Raw genomic sequence first — 24,432 nt, forward strand, 5'->3', positions numbered from 1 at the left:
TGAGTGACCTCACTTGTGAGACTAAAAAAGATGTCCCAATGACCCATGTACATTTAAGTGACCTCATATGTGAGACTCAAAGGTCTCACTGACTCACAGACATTAAGTGACCACATAATTAAGGTGGTTTTGCAAAAAGGAATGTTCTGCATTGCTTTCTATTCGCTGAATGGTCACAAAGAAAGCAACATTTAAAACACGCAATACTGGGATAATTATTATGATGAGGATAAGGATGATGAAAACGATTGAAAGTCTTCCCTGCAGACCTATTTTTGGCCAAATGCCTAATTTACAATTTGACTGAAAGCCCTTTGATTGTGATGAAATAGGTAATTAACTGTGTTGCAGCAATACAGGCTTCATTAACTGACAAAGCCCAATCAAGTGATTAATTATATCCTGTCTGTCCAACCTGCAGAGAGTATACCTTCATAACTGAGCACTGACTTTCTGGTGGCTCAGAAAGACCAAATCACATAAAAATTCACAGGATATTAATAACGATCTAATCCCTGAATGGTGTGCACTCATTTTGCCAATAAGCTGATGTCGTGAGATACTTTTATTGCCGTTGCCAGGGAAACCTTTGGGAAAATGCAAGGTGCCCCAAATCCTTGTTAATTCGTTTTGTGTATTATGTACATGGTAATGCATACTCAGATGGATATTGACTATACTCATGGATGAAGGATAACAAAATCGGCAAATTGCTTCACTTGTTTTGAGCTAAATTCTTGATTTCTTGCAAAGCATGTTTCATATTGAGGCAGAAATCCACCAACGATTGCTTTTCACCAATTAATGCTCATCGGAATTAAAGGATCAATGACAATTTCATTTAATTCGCCTGTTTCAACCATTTCATCATGCAGACACTCCCACCCAAACCACCCCACCAGCCAGCACTTTCTGCAGTATGCACACAATTATTGATTAAATTTCCTTGATTTCCACTGGGAATTGAGATCTTTCTCTCTCTCTCCCTCACACACACACACACACACACACACACACACACACACACACACACACACACACACACACACACACACACACACACACACACACACACACACACACACACACACACACACAATCCCCATTGTATTCAGTAGCATATGTAAGTGCACCTGAGAAAAAAAGAAAATGGTGCAGTGTTGTACATATCAAATTGCAGACAAAGGGTCAAACACACAGTTTAAATGAAATAAATAGCTCACCTGAAGGTCTCGCCTCAATCATGTAACTTGTCATTGGTGAACGGCTTGGTTTCCCTTCCTCCCATTGAAGAGACACTTCTGAATCATGGCGAATGACCCGAGGAGTTGCAGGAGGTCCTGGTGAACCTAGCAAGAGGGAAAAACATAATTCTTTGCTTCAGAAGTGTTTTATTGTTTGTTTATTTAGTTATTCATTCCATATATAGGCCACATCAAAACTAATGTACAGGCCACATCAAAACCAATGTACAGGCCTCATCAAAACCAATGTATAGACCACATCAAAACCAATGTATAGAACACATCAAAACCAATACATCGGCCAAATCAAAACTAATGTATAGACCACATCAAAACCAATGTACAGGCCACATAAAAACCAATGTACAGGCCACATAAAAACCAATGTACAGGCCTCATCAAAACCAATGTATAGACCACATCAAAACCAATACATCGGCCAAATCAAAACTAATGTATAGACCACATCAAAACCAATGTACAGGCCACATCAAAACCAATGTACAGGCCACATCATAACCAATGTACAGGCCACATCAAAACTAATGTACAGGCCACATCAAAACCAATGTACAGGCCTCATCAAAACCAATGTATAGACCACATCAAAACCAATGTATAGAACACATCAAAACCAATACATCGGCCAAATCAAAACTAATGTATAGACCACATCAAAACCAATGTACAGGCCACATCAAAACCAATGTATAGACCACATCAAAACCAATGTACAGGCCACATCAAAACTAATGTATAGACCACATCAAAACCAATACATCGGCCACATCAAAACCAATGTATAGACCACATCAAAACCAATGTACAGGCCACATCAAAACTAATGTACAGGCCACATCAAAACTAATGTACAGGCCACATCAAAACCAACGTATAGACCACATCAAAACCAATGTATAGAACACATCAAAACCAATGTATAGAACACATCAAAACCAATACATCAGCCACATCAAAACTAATGTACAGGCCACATCAAAACCAATTCACAGGCCACATCAAAACCAATACATCTGCCAAATCAAAACCAATGTATAGACCACATCAAAACCAATGTATAGAACACATCAAAACCAATACATCGGCCACATCAAAACTAATGTACAGGCCACATCAAAACCAATTCACAGGCCACATCAAAACCAATGTATAGACCACATCAAAACCAATACATCTGCCTAATCAAAACCAATGTATAGAACACATCAAAACTAATGTACAGGCCACATCAAAACCAATTCACAGGCCACATCAAAACCAATGTTTAGAACACATCAAAACTAATGTACAGGCCACATCACAACCAATTCACAGGCCACATCAAAACCAATGTATAGACCACATCAAAACCAATACATCTGCCAAATCAAAACCAATGTATAGACAACCATTGATAGGGTAATAATGGGTTATTATGCTCATTATTTATTACTCACAACTGCATTATATTTTAGAGCTGTTTATGATAATGTAATTAATCCTTCTGGTCTCAGCTAAATGTGAGCCTCAGTGATTTGCCATTTCATGAGCAGGAATAATATAATCCACTCCCATTCCTTCCAAACCTTCCATTGGAGCTGTGCTGACATTGGCCTTGGCTTCCGGTCCATAGGCGAATGTTCGTCCCTTCACCTGGAACTGATAGGTCATACCCTTTACAAGGTCCTTCACTCGGAGCCAGCGTGCTGCTTCTGGTCGAACATCCACAGTCACGATTTTGCTTACGCCTGACATGACACGAAGAAGCATTTGTATTGAATTTAGTATCTTTAACTCATTAATTAGCATTATGTGTATTCACAAGTTGAGGCAAAACTTAATGCAAATCACTTTACTTTTTAGCTGTCAGTAGTTTCGTCTTAAATATTTTCTTCGTTCATTTTCAATTGCTTGAAAATAGTTTACTACTAATACTACGACTACTACTACAACTGCTACTTTAAAATATGGGGTTGGCTGAGTACAGGTTTTGGTCCAAATACTTCACGAACCAGATGTTCATGTCTGACGTTCACCTGACGGAAATTTGGACAGGAATTAGTAATTCGTTCAGAGTGCTGGCGATAACCCATCTACTGTTTGTCCAAAGTAACTGTGGGGTTAACACCGTCCACCAACTAATGCTCATAGATAGGACACCCAGCTTAGTGTCCACCCATGGGACAGTGCACTTTGTGATGCAACACCCAGCCTGCGAAGCATCAATCCATAGTTCATAGCCAAGCATCTTCTTGATGCATAAATAGAGTGCACTGAAAAATAACGATTTAAGCATATGCTTTGACAAAGACAGAGCAATAGCATTGTGGTGTGAAAGCCAATTGGCAAAACTGATGCCACTTCTATTATTGTGTACCTGAAATCCCCTTGAGGTAGGTCAGACAGCTATGATTTTCACTTTTTCTTGCACAAATAGATGAATAAAATGTGTCCCATAAAAAGACAAATATCATCTATCCAACAGCACTGTGTGCATCGAAGAACATTTTGCACACACCGGATATTTTAGCAGGAGTTGTCTTTTTTAAACATTAATTCATTTCCCTAGGTCAGTTGGTGAGTCACGAAGGATCTGATGAGGCAAGCTGTTTCTCACCATGCTCTCTACCCACAGGTGATAATTTGGAATTGGATTGTGTCTGTGTCCCAAGTGACTATTTTTGTGCTAACCATTTCCGTGATACCTTTAAAGATGCCGAGCAAGTGCAGGCAACCCCAACCACAAGGGACCTACACCCTTCAAAACAAACTTGCAGACATAAAAGCACCAGGATAACAGTTTGCAATGAAAATTAGGAATGACGTGGACAATATCTCCCGACAAGACACAACGCAATCTGTTAAGGAATCAAAGCGAGACTCGAGATCACTCGGCCGTCATGCCAGTGAAGTAGGAATTAATAAATTTTCAAGTGTTAATTAAGTTTTGCAGTTTTAACAATACCCCAATAGAACTGCAATTCCAATATAAAAGTTTTAACACTTCCCAGGTGAATTCAGCATCGAACAGCATTCTGTCCTTAGAAGTGTCTCGAATGACTCACTTTTGATTAAACCCAAAACAACATCGATTGGATGTTCAACTAAAATGTTCCATTGAAGATAATACATTTTAAGTACTTACATTGAGGGTGATTCAAGCTCTCTTGTTCTGGGTTTGAATCCCTTTGGGGTTAGGACCAAGTATAAAACTGGAGCCTGATGCAATGCCAGCAGAAGTCATTGCACGATGAAGCTTTGGTCCAATAAAGTTGTCAGCAGTCTCAAATGATTGTTATTGCTTGAAGAGAATAAAACTGTCATGATTTTGTTTCAAAATGAAAGGTATGTAATTTGGGCCAGTGCCATGGTCAGATTCCAAATTCCCTGTACATTCAAACATAGAGTATTCTAACAGAGTTAACTTTCAGGCCAGGAATATAGTAATAAAGTTAGAAGACCCATCCTGACATACAAGTGCTTATGGAGCATATAGATGAAGAAGGGTCCCCTGGCCTGATGGGGACCCTTCCTGATCTGCAAGTCCCATAAGCAGCTATAAGAGATCCCATTAATGTTAAGCTTCCAAAGGGAAGTTGTATCCAGATCTTTTACTTGAGACAATCTGATCACAACGAGACGTAATTACAAACGTGAACAAACTGTAAAATGCTTGGTGAGTGCATTGGTTTACGTCGTTTATAAGAAGCAAGAATAAGTATTTTCATAATAACCAATGTTGATTTAAATCCAAAGTGCAGCTTGGGTGACAATTTGTGAAAACTCATATAATTTCCTTTATAAACTCTAATATCAATGAGATTATAAAAAGGAAAGTAAATCCAAACGAGCATTGACAATGATAAAGGTTGAGTGACAATATCATTAAGAGAGAAGATTTGACAATTACAATAAATTAAGTTAAACAACACTAATAAGAGACTCATTGCCAATTGTGTGTCTCACCCATGATGGAAAATGGGATGACAGGATACCCTCGAGGTATGCACATTCGCCTTCGAGCTGTCCAGCCTGGATATTGGGGGTTGTAAACTGTCGCCTTGGTGTTTTGTGTACAGGGTGATGCAACGATGCGTGCACCCATCGGAAGGATGTTCAGCTGTTTGCTTGGTGACGCTGGTCGTTTGTGGATATGTTAAAGATCCATGGTTTATTCATGACGAATAGGCGAGTTATCGTCGACACACTGAACAAATTAGAAATTCCTGCCCAAATCACTTTCAGTCAAACATCTGGGTCAACTGCTTCGTGAAAAACTTGAACCTAAAATGTGCTGCCTGGCCTTGCAAGAAGGTGGGAATAATTTTGGTCATTAAGAAGTAGTACTAGTAGTAATAGAAGTAGTAGCAGTAGAGCGATGATGTTTGTTATTGACCCAGGGACATTAAGTGACCTCACATGTGATAACACTCTGTAACCCACAACACACTTTTTGTTTTTAAAACCCAAACCATTTGCATCTGGGAATACCAATGAGAAAGTTTCTTTAACAGTTTGAAACAAAGACGGATCTTTTTCGTGTATTTCTTTTTTGGCTGTTAAAACTGCCTTTGGTAGTTTAGCGCTGCGGTTGCTTTGCATTAAGTTATGCAAAGGTGTAGCTTCACCTCCAGGAAGGAAACTTTCCTTTTCAACACAAAATATATTCATCTGTTGTAAGCAAAGGAAGCAAACAAAATTCGACAACAATTTAATGACACAAAATTGGCATATTTACCACGATTTCTTATTTATGTACATACAAGTGTAATAGGAGAATAAAACTGGAAGATACCGAAGCTGTGAAATAATATCAAATTGCCCAGCATTCCCATTGCAGAATGGAGGGAAAATGACTGAAGACAGTAATTCATTTGAAATAAGTCAAAGTCAATAAGAGTGCGTTTATTATATCATCACATATTCTTCTGTGTTATTTGGCCTGGCAGGACAGACAAAGGGAATGTGCACTTATCTTTGAGCTGCCGAGCCTGCATTTAACCATCAACAGAGCTGTAAACTGTCAGGATATAGCCTTGAGGGTTAAGGTGAGCTTGAGATATATATGTAATTACAGAACTGGGATCGGGGTCCACCATGAGGAGGACTTCTCGGACTCTTCCCGACATCCGGTCCTGCAGGCCGCAGATTATGCTGTGGCCTGTCAGGTTGTCAAGCAACTATGGATGCCCAGTGATAACGCCAAATCTGGCAGGATTCTCTCTCTAAAACGTGTTTCCATTTCTGGTGGATTGGCAATGTCAATTGGGGTATGTTCCTTCAGTGCGCACCTGTCTATTTATTTGTACAACTGAGTGGAACCTTGAGTATGCACTGGCTAATTGTGGAGCCAATCAATGGGGCAGAACTTCCCATCTATCTAGTCTTTACTTGCTAAATTGAGCCAATGTTGGAAAGGACGAAGCGAGCAGGTTGGAAACGGTTAACAGTTCAACAAGCACATTTATTTACAAACACAACCATGCAATCAATGTATTCAGTGGCATGTATTTGTCTGCCACTCAGACAGAAGATCTGTCTGACACTCAGACGATTGTGCACATGCACAGAACTTATGTCCATTGGAGATCGTTGGAGCGCTCCACACATGTTGATACATATTTGAACAATCGCACAACAAAAGTAAAATGTCAAAAGATGTCATGATGGTAATCCATAAGAGGATTGTGGTGTCGTATTGTGGCATCCTTCTTACCTTGTTTAGTTATTTTTTTGTTTGTTAGTTATCCTGGCCAAAGGAGAGGGTTATTGCATTTGGATCCGTTTGTTTGTTTGTCTGTTTGTCCACACAGAACTTTAGTGTTTTTCTCTGCAACCACCTGTCGGATTGAGACGAGATTTTCCTCATAACAGAAACGACCCATGTAGAATGTTTTAATGATAGAATTATTATGTCATATGTGACGTGGTATGGCAGCCATGTTGGAAAAACTGAAAAACTTTGGACTTCTGTTGATCTGAAACTGCACCAAGGAAACAATTGAAACATGGTGCATGGAAAGTACTCCTGGGGAATGCATGATTTTTTTTTAGCTCACCTGGAACGTAGTTCCGGGGAGATTTCAGAATGGTGCGTCGTCCGTCCGTCAGTCCGTCCACAAATATTTTCAACTCCTTCTCTGAAACTACACATAGGATTTTGATGAAATTTTACCACAATGTTCATCACTGTATATGTACCAAAGTTTGTTCATGGCATTAAAAAAAAACAACAACAACCGGGCCCTAAGCGGTACCACGGGGGTTCCCCCCCAAATAGGTATTTGCATTCATCTCATATACTACACATGCAATTCCAATGAAACTTGACCACAACCTTCATCACCCATGGGGTACCAAAGTTTGTTTATGATATTTAAAAAACTCTCTCTGAGGAGGTGTAAGGGGGGTTTCCCCACAAAATATGTATTTGCTTTCTTCTCTAAAATAACACACACAATTTTTGGAATAAATTTGACCACAACCTTCATCACCGGTGATGTGCCAAAGTTTATTCAAGTCATTAACAAATTTGAAATAGAAGGGGATCTACAGGGGGGTGGGGGGCATTCCCCCCAAATATGTATTTGCTTTCTCCTCAGAAACTACACACACAATTACAATGAAAATAATCACCACAACCTTTATCACCCATTATGTACCAAACATTTTTTCATGAGATGTTTTTTCATGACAAAATCGGGCTCGATGTGGGTGTAAGGGGGTTTCCCCGACCCCCCCCCCCAATATGTATTTGCTTTCTTCTCCAACACTACACACACAATTTCAAATTCTAATTCCAGTGAAACTTCACAATTATCAAGTAGTGATGGGAAATATATGTTATAAATTTCAACTTGATTGGACACATAGTCTGGCAGCCAGAATTATTGATTTTTTGATCTGTGTTCTTTTTCTTTTTAAAAATGTGGCTCACTTGGCTGTGTCTGGATGTGTTTGAGGGTAGATAAGTAGCAGCTGAAATGTGAATCCTATCCAGGTTCCTCGTGATGACTTCATCATTGCTTTTTGCTTGTTTGGATTCCTTCTGATTACTCCATTGCAGGACTGTACCTATTTGGTTTTCCATCTGTTTTGAATTAAATTTATTTTAATCCCATTCTACATTCAATTGATTAATCATGAAAAAAGTCATGGGTCAGGGTCAGGTGTCCAATTAAAGCGGGCTTGCATCAAAGTGGGACGTCTTGGTACCCGGTCATCACTGCGAGCAGTTATAAAGTGGCAGTTCTAATTATGTCTCATTAATTGCGTAACACACCAGTATGCAAACGCCACACAAAATGCACCACACAAAACAAGTCCTGGCGAGGGTCTACAATCTCTGATTGCTCTTTTTCATTTTTGTGTAATTTTTTTGAAGTCAAAAGAATGCTTCATGTCTTAAATATTTTGTTATTTTGGGATGGATTAAATTGATCTACACGACTGGTCAAGAGTTTGAGAACACCCCCATTTTTCCAGTTTTTACTGAAATTTAAGCAGTTTAATGTTTCAATGCCTCTGAAATTAAAGCATAGAACAAATAAACAATTGCAGATAAAAAAGAAATCATGGAATCGTTTTGTTGAACAAAATTTAATCTAAAATTTTCACTCATCAAAGTAGCCACCTTTTGCAGATATAACAGCTGAACAAACTCATGGTATTCTTTCTTCAATGGAAATCAAATATTGTTCAGAAAGTTCTTCCCAACACTGTTGTAGAAGTTCCCACAAATGTGTTGCACTTGTAGGTTGCTTTGCTTTCACCCTTCTGTCCAGTTCATCCCAAACCAGCTCAATGGGGTTTAAGTCTGGAGACCGTGCTGGCCATTCCAAGATTTGAAGCCGACCCTCTAGTTCTTTTCTTCTTCGGTAGTTGTGACATAGCTTGGAGGTATGTTGTGGGTCGTTATCTTGCTGTAGGATGAACCCCTGGCCAACTAGGCGTAGAGCAAAGGGTATTGCAAAGCGCTGCAAAATGCTGTGTTAGCCCTTTTGGTTCAGGGTGCCAGTCACTCTGTGCAAGTCGCCGACTCTGGATTCAGCAAAAGAGCCCCAGATCATCACACTTCCTCCTCCATGTTTGACAGTTGGTGTCACACACGGAGGAACCATCCTTTCACCTACTCGACGGCTAACAAAAACCCTGCTTGATGAACCGAAGATTTCAAATTTTGATTCATCGGTCCATAAGACCTTCTTCCAGTTTTCAGTAGTCCACTAGCGATGTTTCATGGCCAAGGAAAGCCTCTTTTTATTATTTTGGCATCTTAGCATTGCTTTCTTACTGCCACTCGACCTGTCAAACCTGCAGCTTGAAGTCTTCTCTTCACAGTTGAAACTGAGACTTCCTTACTTTGACCAGTGTTAAGCTGTGCTTGAAGCTGCTGTCCTGTGAGCAGCCTATCACGCAAGCTTTTGACTCTCAGAAACTTGTCTTCTGATTGTGTTGTGGCTTTGGGTCTGCCAGACCTCTTCCTGTCAGAGTTTCCTCCAGTTTCCAAGTGCCTTTTGATGGTGTAGGAAACTGTACTCACTGACACCTTGGCTTACTTTGCAATTTCTCTGAAGGAAAGACCTACACTTTTTCGGGTTATAATGGTCTGTCTGTCTTCCTTTGTTAATTGTCTTTTTCTCACCATTATGATAGCAATATACTACTTCCTGCAGTGCAATATTGTCCAAATAATGCTTATGAGGGTGCAGTAACACAGTCTGTTCCAACACTGCTTTTACACAGAAAAAGGGTTTGTAACTCGTCAACAAAAGTTGGGACACCTGTAGGAATTGTTTGCATCAACTTTCAAGGCTTAATTTACTTCCATTGCTGCAAAACAGCTACAGTTGTTAACTCATTACTTGTTCCCTGAAAAGGGACTTTTTAACAACTCTGAATTTTACATTATTTTTAAGTTTTTGGTAACCTAAGCTTTTTTTTTTTAACCTCTGGCAGATTACTGCTTAGCTTTGTACCATTTCAGGTTAATTCACTGGAATTGAACTGTTTAAATATCAGAAAAAACTGAAAAATGGGGGTGTTCTAAAACTTTTGACTGGTAGTGTTTGTTATTAGCTCCCATTGGACTAAGTCTGAAATGGGGGTATATGGATGTGATCTCGATTTTCGTACCCGTGCAGGCATGTGTGTGTTTGTGTTTGTGTGTGTGTGTGTGTCCACAACTATATCTCAGATATTTATGGCCCAATTTTATTCTTATTTAGCATAAAGACAACACATGAGGCTATACATATGCATGCCATTTTTTTTTGACATCAGATCTAAGATGGCAGACTGGCGGCCATTTTAGTTGTAAAAAAACCTGACGTTGAATACGTCCTCAAGCATTTCTCAGACATGCATTCACCAATGTTGTTTAAACTTGGCACACAGATAACGAATGATGGCTTTCATAAGCACGCCATTGTTTTTGAGATGTCTGGTGTTGGCATAATGGCTGGAGTGGTGGGCTTGGGATCCTCAGGTTCTGAGTTCAAATCCTGCTTGGCTGTTGACTTAATACCAGGTGGGGTTGACTCTGCCTGTCATCCTTCCGAGGTCGGCAAAATGAGTGTCAGCTTGCTGGTATCCTGCGTAGGAGTGGCGACCCGTCCAGTATTGTGCCCAATAGCCAAGGAGACTGCTTAGGCAGCACCAATGTTTCACAAAGAGTGTGGTCCCATTGGATGGATGGATCGATGTTTTTCGAGATCAGATCCAAGTTGGCCAACTGGTGGAATTTTTTGTTACTTAAATGTGTCCCCAACAATTTCACCAAAAAGCATGCCCGACATTGTTAAAACTTGGCACAAGCACATTACAAGATGGAATACATGTGCACCCCACTTTATTTTTTGAGAAGATCAAAGATGGTCAACTGGTAGACTGGCGGCCATTTTAGTTGTAAAAAAACCCAATGTTGAACACGTCCTCAACCATTTCTCTAACAAGCATTTACCGATGTTGTTCTAACTTGGCACACAGATAAAGAATGACGGCTAACAAATGCATGTCATTTTTTTTCTGAGATCAGATACAAGTTGGCCAACTGGTGGCCATTTTGTTACTTAAATGTGTCCCCAACCATTTCTCAGGCATGCATGGTCTGATTTTGTTCAAACTTGGCAAAAGCACAACACAAGATGGCATACATAAGCCCCTCACTTTGTTTTGTGATTTGATTAAACATGGCTGACTGGTAGACTGGCAGCCATTTTAGTTGTAAATAAATATGTGCTTGCCCTTAAATGCCATACAGCAAAATTACTAAAACAACAGGGGCTATGTCATTCTATATCTTCTTTTCCTTGTTTATTTACCATTTTCCTTTCAATTCTTGTTTTTGTCCCCCTATTATTTTCATTTCATACGAAGATCCAGACCCCCCCCCCCCATTTCCCAGTAAAATTACTCATTCTCACTCCCTGTTCAGACATGACATGAGCTATCTGACTCCCGACCTGTTCAGATGTGTGCACCTCTTACTCACACCCACCTTGTTTAAACTTTCATGGTTTTCTGCCCCCTATTTTGCTCTTACAAAGGTTCAATGCCTGAAATGTCAGCTTCACCTAGCTTCATGAAGTGGTTATCATACTTTTGTTCATGCTCTGTTGATTCCATCCATTGTAAACTGTCACCATAGCGTCTTGCATGCACGGTGATGATCCATCAACGTATGTGTCATCCACTGGAGGGACGTGAAGCTGGACGACCCTGTCTACCAGCACTGTGGGTATTGGTGAATATTAAATATCTCAGGGTGTCCTACTCAAAGAGTAGATGAGTTATTGCTGGAATCCTCCACAAATTCAAAATACCTGCACCCTCGGTTGACATCAGGCCTGATCAGTTGGCTCCTGAAATACCTGAGCCAAAAATATTCCTCGGTCGTTGCCTCAAGAAGATGGGAAAATTGAGGCCGGGACAAGAATAACGAGTAGTAATAGTAGTAGTAGTAGTAGTAGTAGTAGTAGTAGTAGTAGTAGTAGTAGTAGTAGTAGTAGTAGTAGCAGTAGTAGTCGTATAAGATATTCAGTATCCTCTTTACATCGTTCAATTAATATATGTGTGACATATCATCACCATGGCAATTAAATTAGCTTTATGTTCTGATGAATGAACATAATGTTTCAATTGAATATTTTACGATGTTTTTAACGAAAAAAAATTTTTTTTTTACAGCCTCATAGTTTCGATTTCATAAACATTACAACTTGATTATCCACATTAATGCAAATATTATTATTATTATTATTTTTTACACACAAAATTAAATATTTGGCTGATGGAAGAGTGAAGAGACAGGGTAAAATAAGACAATAGCCAAATATCAATTCGTGGATACATTGTAAAGAAAATAAGTTTCAAATTATCATGCCATGCTCAAGCCATGAGAGGATGGTAATGTCAAGGAAGAACACCCATGGATCTGAAAAAAAAATCTCCAAGTTATTTAATGCCAACTTAAATCCCACCTGCTTTCTGGATCAGCGAAAGAAGAATTTTGGCCTGAGTCTTTCACGAACAGGCTGGCCAGGCTCCATGCTCAATTGAAAGTGATTTTGGCAAGAGCTTGTAATTTGATCAGGGTGCCTTAAATAACTCACTTACTTCTTCACAAATGACCAAGGGATATTTAACGTCCACCATCAACAAGTGCCGGCAGACGTATTCTCTGTCTAAACGTCCTTCAAAGGGACAGAATACACATTAATTGATGCTTCACCCTGCCTGCGAAACACCAAGGTGACAGATTATAGCTGGGTCGAGATTCGAACCCAGCCCAGGCGAGACAGCTCAAAGACGAGCATGCATACGTCTCGTCTATCCATACAGGCAGGCCAATAAGCTAGCTTGACGCAATTACTGCCCAAAGTCACTGGGGTTGAATCATAAATAATGATTTATTGATGATAATTAAACACAAGGTACAACCTTTTCGTTTGAATTAAAGCAGCTTTGAACTTGTCATGCAAGATTCTGAACAAGCATACTATACATTTCCTTCGTTAAAACATTTTCAGTTCTTACAAACCTTGAAACACACAAGAGTGAAGAAAAACAATGTATTATGTCAGGAATAAGAATTGTGCCATGGCAGCCAGCTCCACTTGTACTATTAATGCTGCTGTGAGTGCTGTTGCGTGATGTGTTTACATATGCTGAGGAATGATTTTAAAATTAAAGATAAATATGAAGCAAGGAGATGCTGTCATAAACCAAAAAGCATATATTTGTTGAACTAATATGCCATGAAATCTATTTTTTCTCTAAACATGTGGCAGGGGTGCACAATTAAATCGATGTTACATGCAATTAAAATATAAGGAACTGGAGAGTTCATGGAACACCTTACCCCACACAGTCTTGAGCTATATTAAATAATAAAAATAATAGTATAACGAGAGGAAAAACATCATGCAACAAGAACATGGGTGGGGTCTTCGAGCAGCATATTTGATTGGTTGTGATGACATAAAATGCCATATATTTTGTCCAAGTATTGCTAATTGGAAGGGTTTTGAAAATGGCAAAATGTGATTTGTGTTCTACAGTGTTCAAGTACATAATTCAATTGAAATAAAGTCGAGATTTTAAAGGTCATAGAAAACAAAATTCTGGAAGTTTACCGACGGAGATGCAGTGTCTTTTACACCACCTTGTTTAACATGTTACATTCGTTCTACGTGCCTGTTGTTTGTGTTCTTTATGACGTCCATAACCAGAGAGTTGGTGTCAAAGCCACCCAATGCTCACCTGTTTATACATTTATCGTTTTTAAAAGACTAGTCTCATAATATTTTTTTTTTAAATCATTGCAGTGAAGTCTGATCCAAATAATTTTAAAGCAATATATGTATTTGTATATTGTAATCAGTAAACTAATACACATATTAAATGAATGGAAAGCGTCTAGTATAAACAGGCGAGCATTGGGTGGCTTTGACACTTCTTAGGTTGAAATAAAAAAATTCAAATCATTTGTTAATTTCAACTTCACTACACCAATAGTATACCCCAAAGGAACCTCCATGCCAAATATCAGCATCCTAGTACACATATTAAATGAATGGCAAGCTTCTAAATAACTTGCACCAAAAACTTTAACGTTGATGTGCTACGAAAAAGTTAAGTTCAAAACAGGTCAAAAATTTAAAACATTCGAAATTATTTTTTTAATTTCAACTTCACTACATCAATAATTTGCCCCAAAGGAATCTCCATGCCAAATATCAGCATCCTAGTACACATGTTAAACTAGAACGGGCACTCGACACAGTGTATACCTTTGCCGCGGCCACTTTTCTGAGAGTGTGGAGAACAGAATAGTGAACATTTCTTTTTTAGTGATTTTAAAAAGACGAGGGGGGGGGGACTGAACTTACGAAATGTGCAGAAATTATTGGCACGTGCACTTAATAAGGAATTGTTCTTTGCCCTTTTATTAATTAGGAACTAGCTGATGTCATTCTTTATAATATGAAAAATAGCACGATTAGCTTAATGTGTCTATTTTACATGACACTGTCATGATATGTTCGGCTGTCGTTGCAATTTAAAACAAGAGTATGGGCGTCATTGTGTCATATTGCATATCACAAGATGAGGCGTTGAATTCTGAACATTTTGGCGTTAGTTGCATGCAAATTGAATAAAAATTGACCGTATTATCGTAAAAAGACGATTTTGACCTTTTCGTGACCTTGACCTTGACCTTTGAGCCAAACAATCCCAAAATCTAATCGAATGCTTCCTGGCTAATAACCAATCATCCCACCAAATTTCATGCAATTCGGTTTAATACTTTTTGCGTTATACGAATCACAAGATTACAAATAAATAAATAAATAAATAAATAAATAAATACACGCCGACCAAAACATAACCTTTCGCAGAATGCGAAGGTAATGAATGGCAAGCTTCTAAATAACTTGCACCAAAAAACTTTAACATTTTCACGCTCACGCTCACGCCGGGGGTATCGCTATAGCGCTCTGTTCTTCGAACAGGCGAGCTAAAAACGGTAAGTTTCCTGTTTGGAATGATTTTCAATTTTGCTTGACTGCCAGACAGGCAAACGGAGTACAAAAATTATCTCACTCCTCTCTACCTATGCACGACTGGGCCGAATTCAGAGCAAAAGTTCTGCTTAGGTTTGTTTTCCGATTCATGTTTAAAATAAAACATTCAATTAAAATTAAGTTGTTCCTTGATCATAAACTGACATTTGTAGAAAGGACAGATAGATAGACATAAGTGAACCAATTCCTTAACCCCGTTTTTGGCTTCATGTGTGCGGGGAAATAATCCAGTAAGATAAAATCAATTCGATGTTAATGCAAAGCTTGAGTAGAGGGCCGTGGAAAAGCTGAAGATAAGAAAAGAAAAGTCATAACTAAACACATACTATACAATAAGAAAAAAATGAATGCAACAAGAGAAAATAATCCTCATAAAATGGAATAAATCCCAGGAAACTCACAACATTATTGGATTTTCTTGTGATGAGGTCGAAGAACAAGGCCTGATATTCCAACATCACAGACAGGTCAGTGGTGTCTCAGCTTTTTTTTTTTTTTAACGCATCTCCTCCGGTCTAACAGCTTTCCTCTCTCAGCCCTCGGACCCCAACCCCCACCCCATCGACCCCCATCACTCCACCATCCGCAGCTCTTCCAAGACGCACACGTTTTTTCTTGTAATCCATCCTTGTTAAACTCCCGAAATCAAGACTTTTTTCCCCACACACACCCACTCCTATGTTCCTCTTTGTCCAGTTTGTGGAACTGCCTCCAATCAGTTCAATCCCACTCCTCCATACGTGGCCTCAGGCAGGCCATCTCCTTGTCATTCCCCCTTCTTTCCTGTTCACCGATGCCCTTTGTTGTTGTGGCCAAATGCAACCCCACTGCCAGTTTGTTGCCTTTTTTACTATCTGCCACCTTGTCAGTCTTGCTTAGAAACAATAAAAATGGAGGCAGAAGTTTAAAAGGGGGAAAAAAACCCTTAAAAGAAAGAGAGATGCATTTATAACTTGAATGGCCAACAAAATCTGCATGAAAAACATTTAAGATAAAGGAAATTGCAATCACTTGGTATATAGAAAGCTATTTTTTAGGCTCAGAACCGTGAACATTGCCCAAGGCAGGGAGGCAGTTTACTTCAACAAATAATCCTTTATGTTTTCATCTCAACTAAAATGATGACACTGATGAATTGCTTTCTAAAGTACATGTCATACTGGGACTTTGTCAAGTTTGGACTCAAAACTGCAACACGCAGCATTTACCCAGTACTTACATAATATACAACGCATTGCTTATTCTGCACTTTTGAGCGGTGTTAATGGATATCGGGGTGGAACCCCATGGGCCTAAAATTACAACTTGCCATGCACTGGAGATGAAGGTTTGTAAATGAGTCTGTAGCTCTCGAGAATGCCATTTGGACTCTCGGGTTCGCCCCACGACACATTCAGCGAGTTTGTGGTGATGTCACTGAAACGAATGAAGCCAGGAGCTGAAGGCTCTGAAAAAGACAAACAACACAGAGATTTGAGTTGATGGCAAATGCACCTTCAGAAGAAGGAAAAAAAACCTCCCAAAAAAAACAAACACATACTGCACAATTTATGAATTGTTAAGGATTAAAACGAATGAATTATGAATGAATAATGGATTGTTTGCAGACCTGCAGCGAGTGTTTGTGCTGAGATGGGCTCACTCCGAGGACCTTCGCCTGCAGAATTGTAAATTGAGACACTGACACTGTAGACTGTATATCCACGAAGGTTCTTGAGTCGAATGCGCGTCTCAGGGAGAAACAAAACTTTAACCCTTTCCACACCGTTGGATCGTGGAGACACCTCCGTATACATCACCTGATCGTAGATTATGGGAATAAAACAGAAGTCAGAGGTCACTGCGGCAATAAAGTACTGCACTTGTATAAGTTTATCAGTATGTCCATGCCCTCAAATAAAAAGTAGAATGACTGATGTTGGTGAGGATGTAACTCTTAAGCAATTGTGGGACAATCAAACCATTTTTTAGTCAAAAAAATTAAAATCAACAGAACGTTGATCGAAATATGCTAAGCAAGGAAAAGCTGACATGTGGAAGTATTCCCAGGCTGAGTTATTATCAGGGGCGGTAGATATAGGAGACCAGACCTGAAGAGACCAGACCTGACCAGACCGATGGCTGCATGCAGTTTGCCTGAGTGAACTGCTAGACTCGCCAGCGCTGAGGCTGTTCTTTGAGAGTGGCTCGAGAGATGCTGGCCTTCACAAGCACATGATCAGATGAACCAATTGGAGCAAAGGAAGAACACAAGACATTGCTAGGAAAGTTGGTCATGGCCAAATCCAGAAGGGAGAATTTGCCATTGACAGAAATCCAGGTGGGAAAGTGTACAGATTGAGTCAGTCCCAGAGAGTCACAGAAGTCCTCTTGATGAAGTGTCATGGCTGGTGAGAGAGGTACAATACCCAGCCAATTTGGCATGGTGACAATTGAAATCACCAAATATGAGGAAGAGAGAGAGGTGAGATGAGTGATTAAAAGTTGGTCTATGTCACCTGAGATATAGATGCAGATGGAGGCATCACTGTTTGGAGCATGGTACAGCACACAGACAAAGAAGAGGTGAAGCAGAGGGCTTAGTCATATTTGGTGAAAGTTGAATAATCCACCATCAGGAATGTGGAAAAGACCAAGGAGAGGTAGCAGGGCGGAGGGAGGGGAGGGGGAAGCTGGCAGGGTGCGGGGTTGTGATGAAGATGGGAAGGGCCGGGGTGCAGGAGGGAATCTAGAAGGGTGTGGGACAGGGGGAAGCTGGGAGGGGGAGGGGCAGGGGAAAATTAAGAGTGGGAGGGGTGGGGAGAATCTAGAGGAGAGGGATGGAGAAGAAACAGTGATGGAGAACGGCATTGGGAAGCTGAGAGGAGGTGGGACGAGGTGGAAGCAGACTGGGGGGGGGGCAGGGAAAGCACTGACATGGAGGGGTTTGACATCATGAATGGACGTGAAGGTGAATTGATTGTTGTGAAGATGAACACAACCTCTGCAAAATGGACTTCTCAGGATTCCCGAACTGGATATACGGTGACAGATTCATGGGTGGGGTGGCAATGATGTTTTCCATTGAATGCACAGAGGAAAATAGGGCTGTAAATAAGAGAGGAGGATGGATGAGGTACGTGTTTAGGAGTGACAAGGCCTTGGGGGAATAAGCTTTGTAAAACGGGAAGAGGAAGAGATTTTAAGAAGAAGAAGAATGAATGGGATGTTCCCACCTGAGTAGTAAGGAGAATAAGGCATTATAAAATACTTTTTAAAATAATTTTTGCATGTTAAGAACTTTTAAAGGAAGAAAAGTTTGATTCATTGAAGATTCAGTTTGGGGATATTGAAAAGGAGAAGGAATAGAAAATAAAGGGGGAACTGTGCATGGCAGATTGAGTTAGATTTTTCTGTTGTTGTTGTTGTTGTTGTTGTTGTTGTTTTGTTTGGAGTGAAGAAGAGTTCTTTGTTTGTATTTTGAGTGAGGAGGGGGAAAGGATTAAGCTGAGGGATCATAGGAAACAATACCTGGGATAGCAGGAGCGAAAACGGAGGCAGAAGCAACAATCCGACTTGCCCAGCCCTATAAGAGTAGGCCAGACTTAACCAGGGACACAAATTCAACAATTCAACACAACAAAAAGGTACGGTTTGGCAAAGAAAATTGGACTAAAACACGATCAGCAACACAGGAATGAACACAAAACAGGAAAGCACGGTGTATCTGGTCCGGGAAATAACTTTGTTGAGCTGGATGGAGGAACTCACAAACCAGCAACACACGTGGAGCAACCTGGGGTTTTGCATCATTTGAATTTGCATCTATAATGAGTCTATTTTTTACAAAATAAAATAGTCCACAAAGTAAATGAGGTAACCAGCTTGGTAGAATAACTGCGCACAAATGCAATGTCAGCTTGAAATCATTGAAAGACTCAGAAAAGAAACCATTTACTGTGCGTTTGTGCTGTGCTTGAATGGCGAGCAGTTCCTCCTGGGAAGGCCGGTAGCATGGGCTTATCTATGTTTTCAACAATCGTTATTATCCAACTCGGCAGGAACCATATGTCATTCTCAAGGAATAGGACAAGAAGGGCAGAGCGAGATTTTGAGTCAGCATCGCTTTTCGGTACTTGTCATCATGCTCATCTTTGGCCAAGAAATGCAATTTGGTGAACACTAGTGAGGACGGCTATCCACTACATAAATGCTAACCAAGCTGGCCTGGCCAAGCTTGTCATCTCCATCGGCCTGGTTCAGCTCGGCTGATTGCAGCAACATCAACATAACGTGAGATTATTAAGGTACTGTATCTTCTTTTTTCTCCCCCCCCCCCACATCCTTCTGACATTAATGAGCAGCGACAGACACAGAATCAAGCTGCTTCGATTCCTACCTTGTAGCCCTGTATCAGACCGTGCTGTGAGTCAGTGGGGGGAGTTTCCCAAGTAAGTTCCAGCTGTGAAGAACTCACAGGCCTCACTGCGAGACTGTGTGGCGGTGCAGAAGGAACTGGGAAAGGAATCAAAACCTCATCAAAAAGCTTTTGTCGGCCACAATCCAAACACAATCACGACCTCTCAAATCATTCACAATTAACAACAATTCATTGAATAATTAGTGCTTTCTCAATTATAACCATTTGATGGGAAATCATTAAGGAAAAGATGTTGGAAAAAAAAAACAATCTGCCATTGGCATATGGGAAAGCATCCAAGTGCGAGAGAAACTGTTGATGGTGAGAATTAACATTTGTGTGTTAGTGCTCAGTGTACGCTTTCAGAGAAATATCTGCAATTTGTATTTGTACCCAGGTCAAAAAACCAGTAAAGACCAGTAGCTTACTGGTCAACTGGTACCAGTTGAAAACCAGTAGCCAACTGGTACCAGTAAAGCCAGTTGGTTTCTTACTGGTTTTAATATGGAAATTGGAATAGAGTGATATATTACCAGTTGAAATACAATTGTATTTAACTAACTGGTATCAACTGGGACCAGTACATTGTAACTGGTATCAACTGGAAGCAGTACATTGCAACTGGTATCAACTGGAACCAGTGAGACTTTAACTGGTACAAATATGAGCTACTGGTTTTTTCAACTGGGAAATTGGAATTCTGACTGAATTTAACTGGTACCAGTTGAACCAATAGAGACCAGTTAAAGACCAATTAGAACCAATAGAGACCAGTTGAAAATGTGTACTGGTTTTAACTGGTTTTTCGACCTGGGTAGCCAGAACAGCAAATAACTTCAGGGTCTGATGACGATTAATTACTATTTTTTTTTTACGTCAAACACACTATTTGACAGATATTACCGAATTCTGACAATTATCTCGGCGACAAAACTGCATCACTCATTTGTCGGAATGAATCATCTTCCTGGAACATGAATTGTAAAGGGCTTCAAATATCAAATATTTGCATAATTTTGATTTTTGTACGCAGTGACTTAGAATTCCAGGAATCAGTTGTATCATTAGTAATACCAATGGAAGTCCATTCTGTTGAGAGAGTCTTGCGGCAGTCATGAGAAGTCAACAAACGTTTCCAAGCTGGATTCAGTCCCAGTCAGGTGGCCACGCTGTCGCAGTGTACTCGACTGAAAATGGCAGAATTTGAAATTTGTTCATGGTGCCGGTGATAACTCGCCTCATCCTCGTAAAACATACCGTTTGATGTTTCATGTGCACAAACGTATCCCAGAACTGGCAGACAAGTCATCTGGCTTAATGTCATCCCAATGGCCCAGCATGCGAAACACCAGGATGGCAGTTTATAGCTGGGAAGAGATTCAAACCCAGGCTAACCAGAAATGATGACACAATTGGGTGAAAGTTTCTGGAATTATTATATCTTGGCATGTGTTTAACTGACAAGAATTCATTGAAAATCCAACTTCAGGAACCAAACTTGAGTGATAACTGATACATCCACAAACAAGTGTTTCAGGCTTGTTGTCCCTCCTTATAAAGGAGGCATTTTTAATATAAAAAGGTAAAAAAAAACCACCTCAAAAGCTTGAGACGTACACTGTAACTCCACGGCAAAAGTACACAGTCCAGCAAGACTGTCCCATGAGCATACCCATGCACCTTAACCCAAAGGCTGAAGCACATGCTCAATGAAACATACACATCCAAACCCTGAAGGGCCAGAATGAATCATTCTACAAATGGACCACTCCTCAATGGGAGCAGATCCCCATTACAGCAAGGAGCAGAAGGTCCTCTCTGGAGTGACGTGGTTAAACCCTACAAGACATTAAATCGAGATCAGACCCTGTCACTGTAGTGGGTATGAGGAAGCAAGTACCACAACAGGTATTTCTGCATGCTTGCTGGCCAAGAGAAAATGCCTGGCGCACATTAACCGGTCTGTGGTAGGTACACAAACCAGTTCTGGGAGCAGGCAGGAAATTTAAATTTCAAAAAGGCTCTTCTGGCTAAACATTTGTATCGCTCCCGCCTATTAGGCACGAGCTTGTACCTCTGCTAAGCAGCAGTTAGAAAACGAAGCATCATACAAATCCCTCGGAGTAGAAGAGGGCCATAAAATATGTCACAAACAAATGCGCAAAACAATCGCCAAAGGATACCGAAGTAGAACGAAGCAGATCCTGAAAACGTACCTCTCCCCAAGAAACAAAATCAAATCCATAAACCAACTCGCAGTACCAGTGTTCCAAAACAGATATGGAATAATAAACTGGCCACAAACAAAAATAAATAAGTTAGACATCAAAACAAGAAAACTCCTGACCATCCACAATATGTTCTCCAAAAATCGGTGCATCCCGAGAATGTACCTGCCGAGACAAGAGGGAGGGAGCGGCCTGATGGAACTCAACCAGGTGAACAGAGCAACGAGTGTAGGACTAGCTGAGGAAGTGAAATGGTCAACAGACTATCGGTTTCAATTTGTAAACAAACATGAACACAACAAACCTGAAAAAGTGTCCATAAATCATGGTGCCGGTGTTTGTTCATTGTTCAAATGCAATCCAAGGGAGTAAAAAATCAGTTCGGTTGATCTGTCGAGCATCGGTTTTAATTGGCGAGGACATGACATTTGGTGTTGGAGTGGGACCTTTGAACCCTGTGACTTTGACATTTGACATCAGAAGGGAGATTTTTTTCGACGCCCCCCCCACCCGACTCTGACAGTTGGAATCAGGAGTGTAGGATACAAACCCTGATCAACATTTGTGGGATTTAGAATAAACAAACCCTGATAAGGAGTGGGATTTAGAACCAAATAGACTTAAAATTTATCGTTAATTGGTGTTGGGAGAGCACAGGTGATTGTGCTGAAAATTTAAAAGATATATTTATTTGAATTTATTGGCATGCGCAGGAAGAAAGTCACTGCACAAAATTGCAAATGTGTGTGTAATGGCACAGTGCGGAGGCCACGGGGATGAAGAAAGGGAGCCGGGAGTAGGGGCTCGTGAGGGGCACAGGGAAGGAACCTCCCCTATTCCTGGCGTTAGTCGCGCTCCCTCCCGTGTGGGATCGGAGCCTGCGACCCAGGACACAGGAGCAATGCCGGTCCAGATCTCCTTGGTGCTAATAATGGAATGGCTAATCGGAAATTTGGAAAACAGAATGGATAAAAATAATGATCGAATGGATGAGATGAAAAGTGATTGGGGGTGAGGTTGTAAGAAATAAAGAACTAAATGGGAACACAGATTGATGGAATGGAGAGGAAAATGGAGGGTGAATTGCAAGACAGAATGTGAGAGCTGGAGGATAAATTGGAGGATAGGTCAGGGGAAATGTAAGGAAAAATAGCAGGGGGAGTTTGAATTGAAACAGAGGAGTTAAATTTAAAAATAGAGGAAAGTAAAATACAGGCTGTTTTTAAGGCCCTGTCACACCTTGACGATTTAGCCAGCGTATGCCTGACGCATGCAAAATTTGGCTAAAACGCTGGCACACGTCGAATACGTTATGGGTAAGTTTGTATATGTTAAGAGCACGCTGGCATACGTCGTAGTACGCTGGCATACGTCGTAGTATGCTGGCATACGTTGTAGTATGCCGAGGTGTGAGACAAATTTTCCATGCTTGAAATTTTTCGACGTATGCCAGCGTATGACTCACACGTTCCACATAACGCTGGCCATAAGTTGTAGGCACGTTATGCGATCGTTGACACACGTCGACACACGTTACTTGTAAGTTACTCATAAGTCGAAACACGTCGAGGTAATGTTTCGCGTACCCGAAACTTATTTCTAACCGATGAGTAACGTGTTGTAGGCATGTTACGCGATCGTTGACACACGCCGACACACGTTACTTGAACGTTACTCATAAGTCGAAACACGTCGAGGTAATGGTTAGCATTAGTGTTCCAGACTCCCTGTTTTTTTTTATTGGTTTTTTTTCTTCGGCATGACGGTGATGTTAACACTTCGATTTCTAGTGCGGTTATAATATAATATAATTAATAGGCTGCCGATCAACGATTTAAATCATAACCGCACTAGAAATCGAAGTGTTAACATCACCGTCATGCTGAAGAAAAAAAACCCAATAAAAAAACCAGGGAGTCTGGAACACTGACGCTAACCATTACCTCGACGTGTTTTGACTTATTAGTAACTTTCAAGTATCGTGTGTCGACGTGTGTCAACAATCGTGTAACGTGCCTACAACTTATGGCCAGCGTATGCGGAACGTGTGTTATACGCCGAGTACGTCGAGAAATTTTCAACATGCTGAAAATTTCTCGACGTACTCGGCGTATGACGACGTATGCCAGTGTACTACGACGTATGCCAGCGTACTACGACGTATGCCAGCGTGCTCTTAACGCATACAAAACTTACCCATAACGTATTCGACGTGTGCCAGCTTGGTTCGGCAAATTTTTCATACGTCGGCATACGCTGGCTAAAACGTCAAGGTGTGACAGCGGCTTCACACTTCGATGTCTACTGCGGTTATGATTTGAATCATCGAGCCGCAGCCTATGAATAGCCTATGCCACGTGATCGTCGGCGATACACTACCGCGCGCTATGCATAAGTTAGACTATCGTTGGGCATAGGTTGTTAACGCCAACAACACGCTCAACATTCGTTGGTATAAGTTATCTATATGTGAT

At 40.5% G+C, this 24,432-nt stretch overlaps 1 protein-coding gene across 4 annotated transcripts in view; it reads right to left on the reverse strand.

The window, feature by feature from the left end:
- LOC147022221 (protein sidekick-2-like) overlaps positions 1-24,432 on the reverse strand; it is a 676,300-nt gene that overhangs the window by 51,409 nt on the left and 600,459 nt on the right. For all 4 annotated transcript variants that reach the window (XM_085892916.1, XM_085892915.1, XM_085892914.1 and 1 more), the window contains 5 exons: positions 19,710-19,825; positions 16,941-17,130; positions 16,641-16,778; positions 2,831-2,992; positions 1,224-1,349 (listed from right to left, as the gene is read on the reverse strand). In XM_085892916.1, the coding sequence (XP_085749042.1) occupies positions 1,224-1,349; positions 2,831-2,992; positions 16,641-16,778; positions 16,941-17,130; positions 19,710-19,825 (732 nt within the window). The remainder of the gene's footprint in view (positions 1-1,223; positions 1,350-2,830; positions 2,993-16,640; positions 16,779-16,940; positions 17,131-19,709; positions 19,826-24,432) is intronic.

This window comes from Eptatretus burgeri, chromosome 8 (genome assembly GCF_056783735.1).
Source record: "Eptatretus burgeri isolate ZD-2024b chromosome 8, Ebu_testis_v1, whole genome shotgun sequence".
Taxonomy (NCBI): Eukaryota; Metazoa; Chordata; class Myxini; order Myxiniformes; family Myxinidae; genus Eptatretus; species Eptatretus burgeri.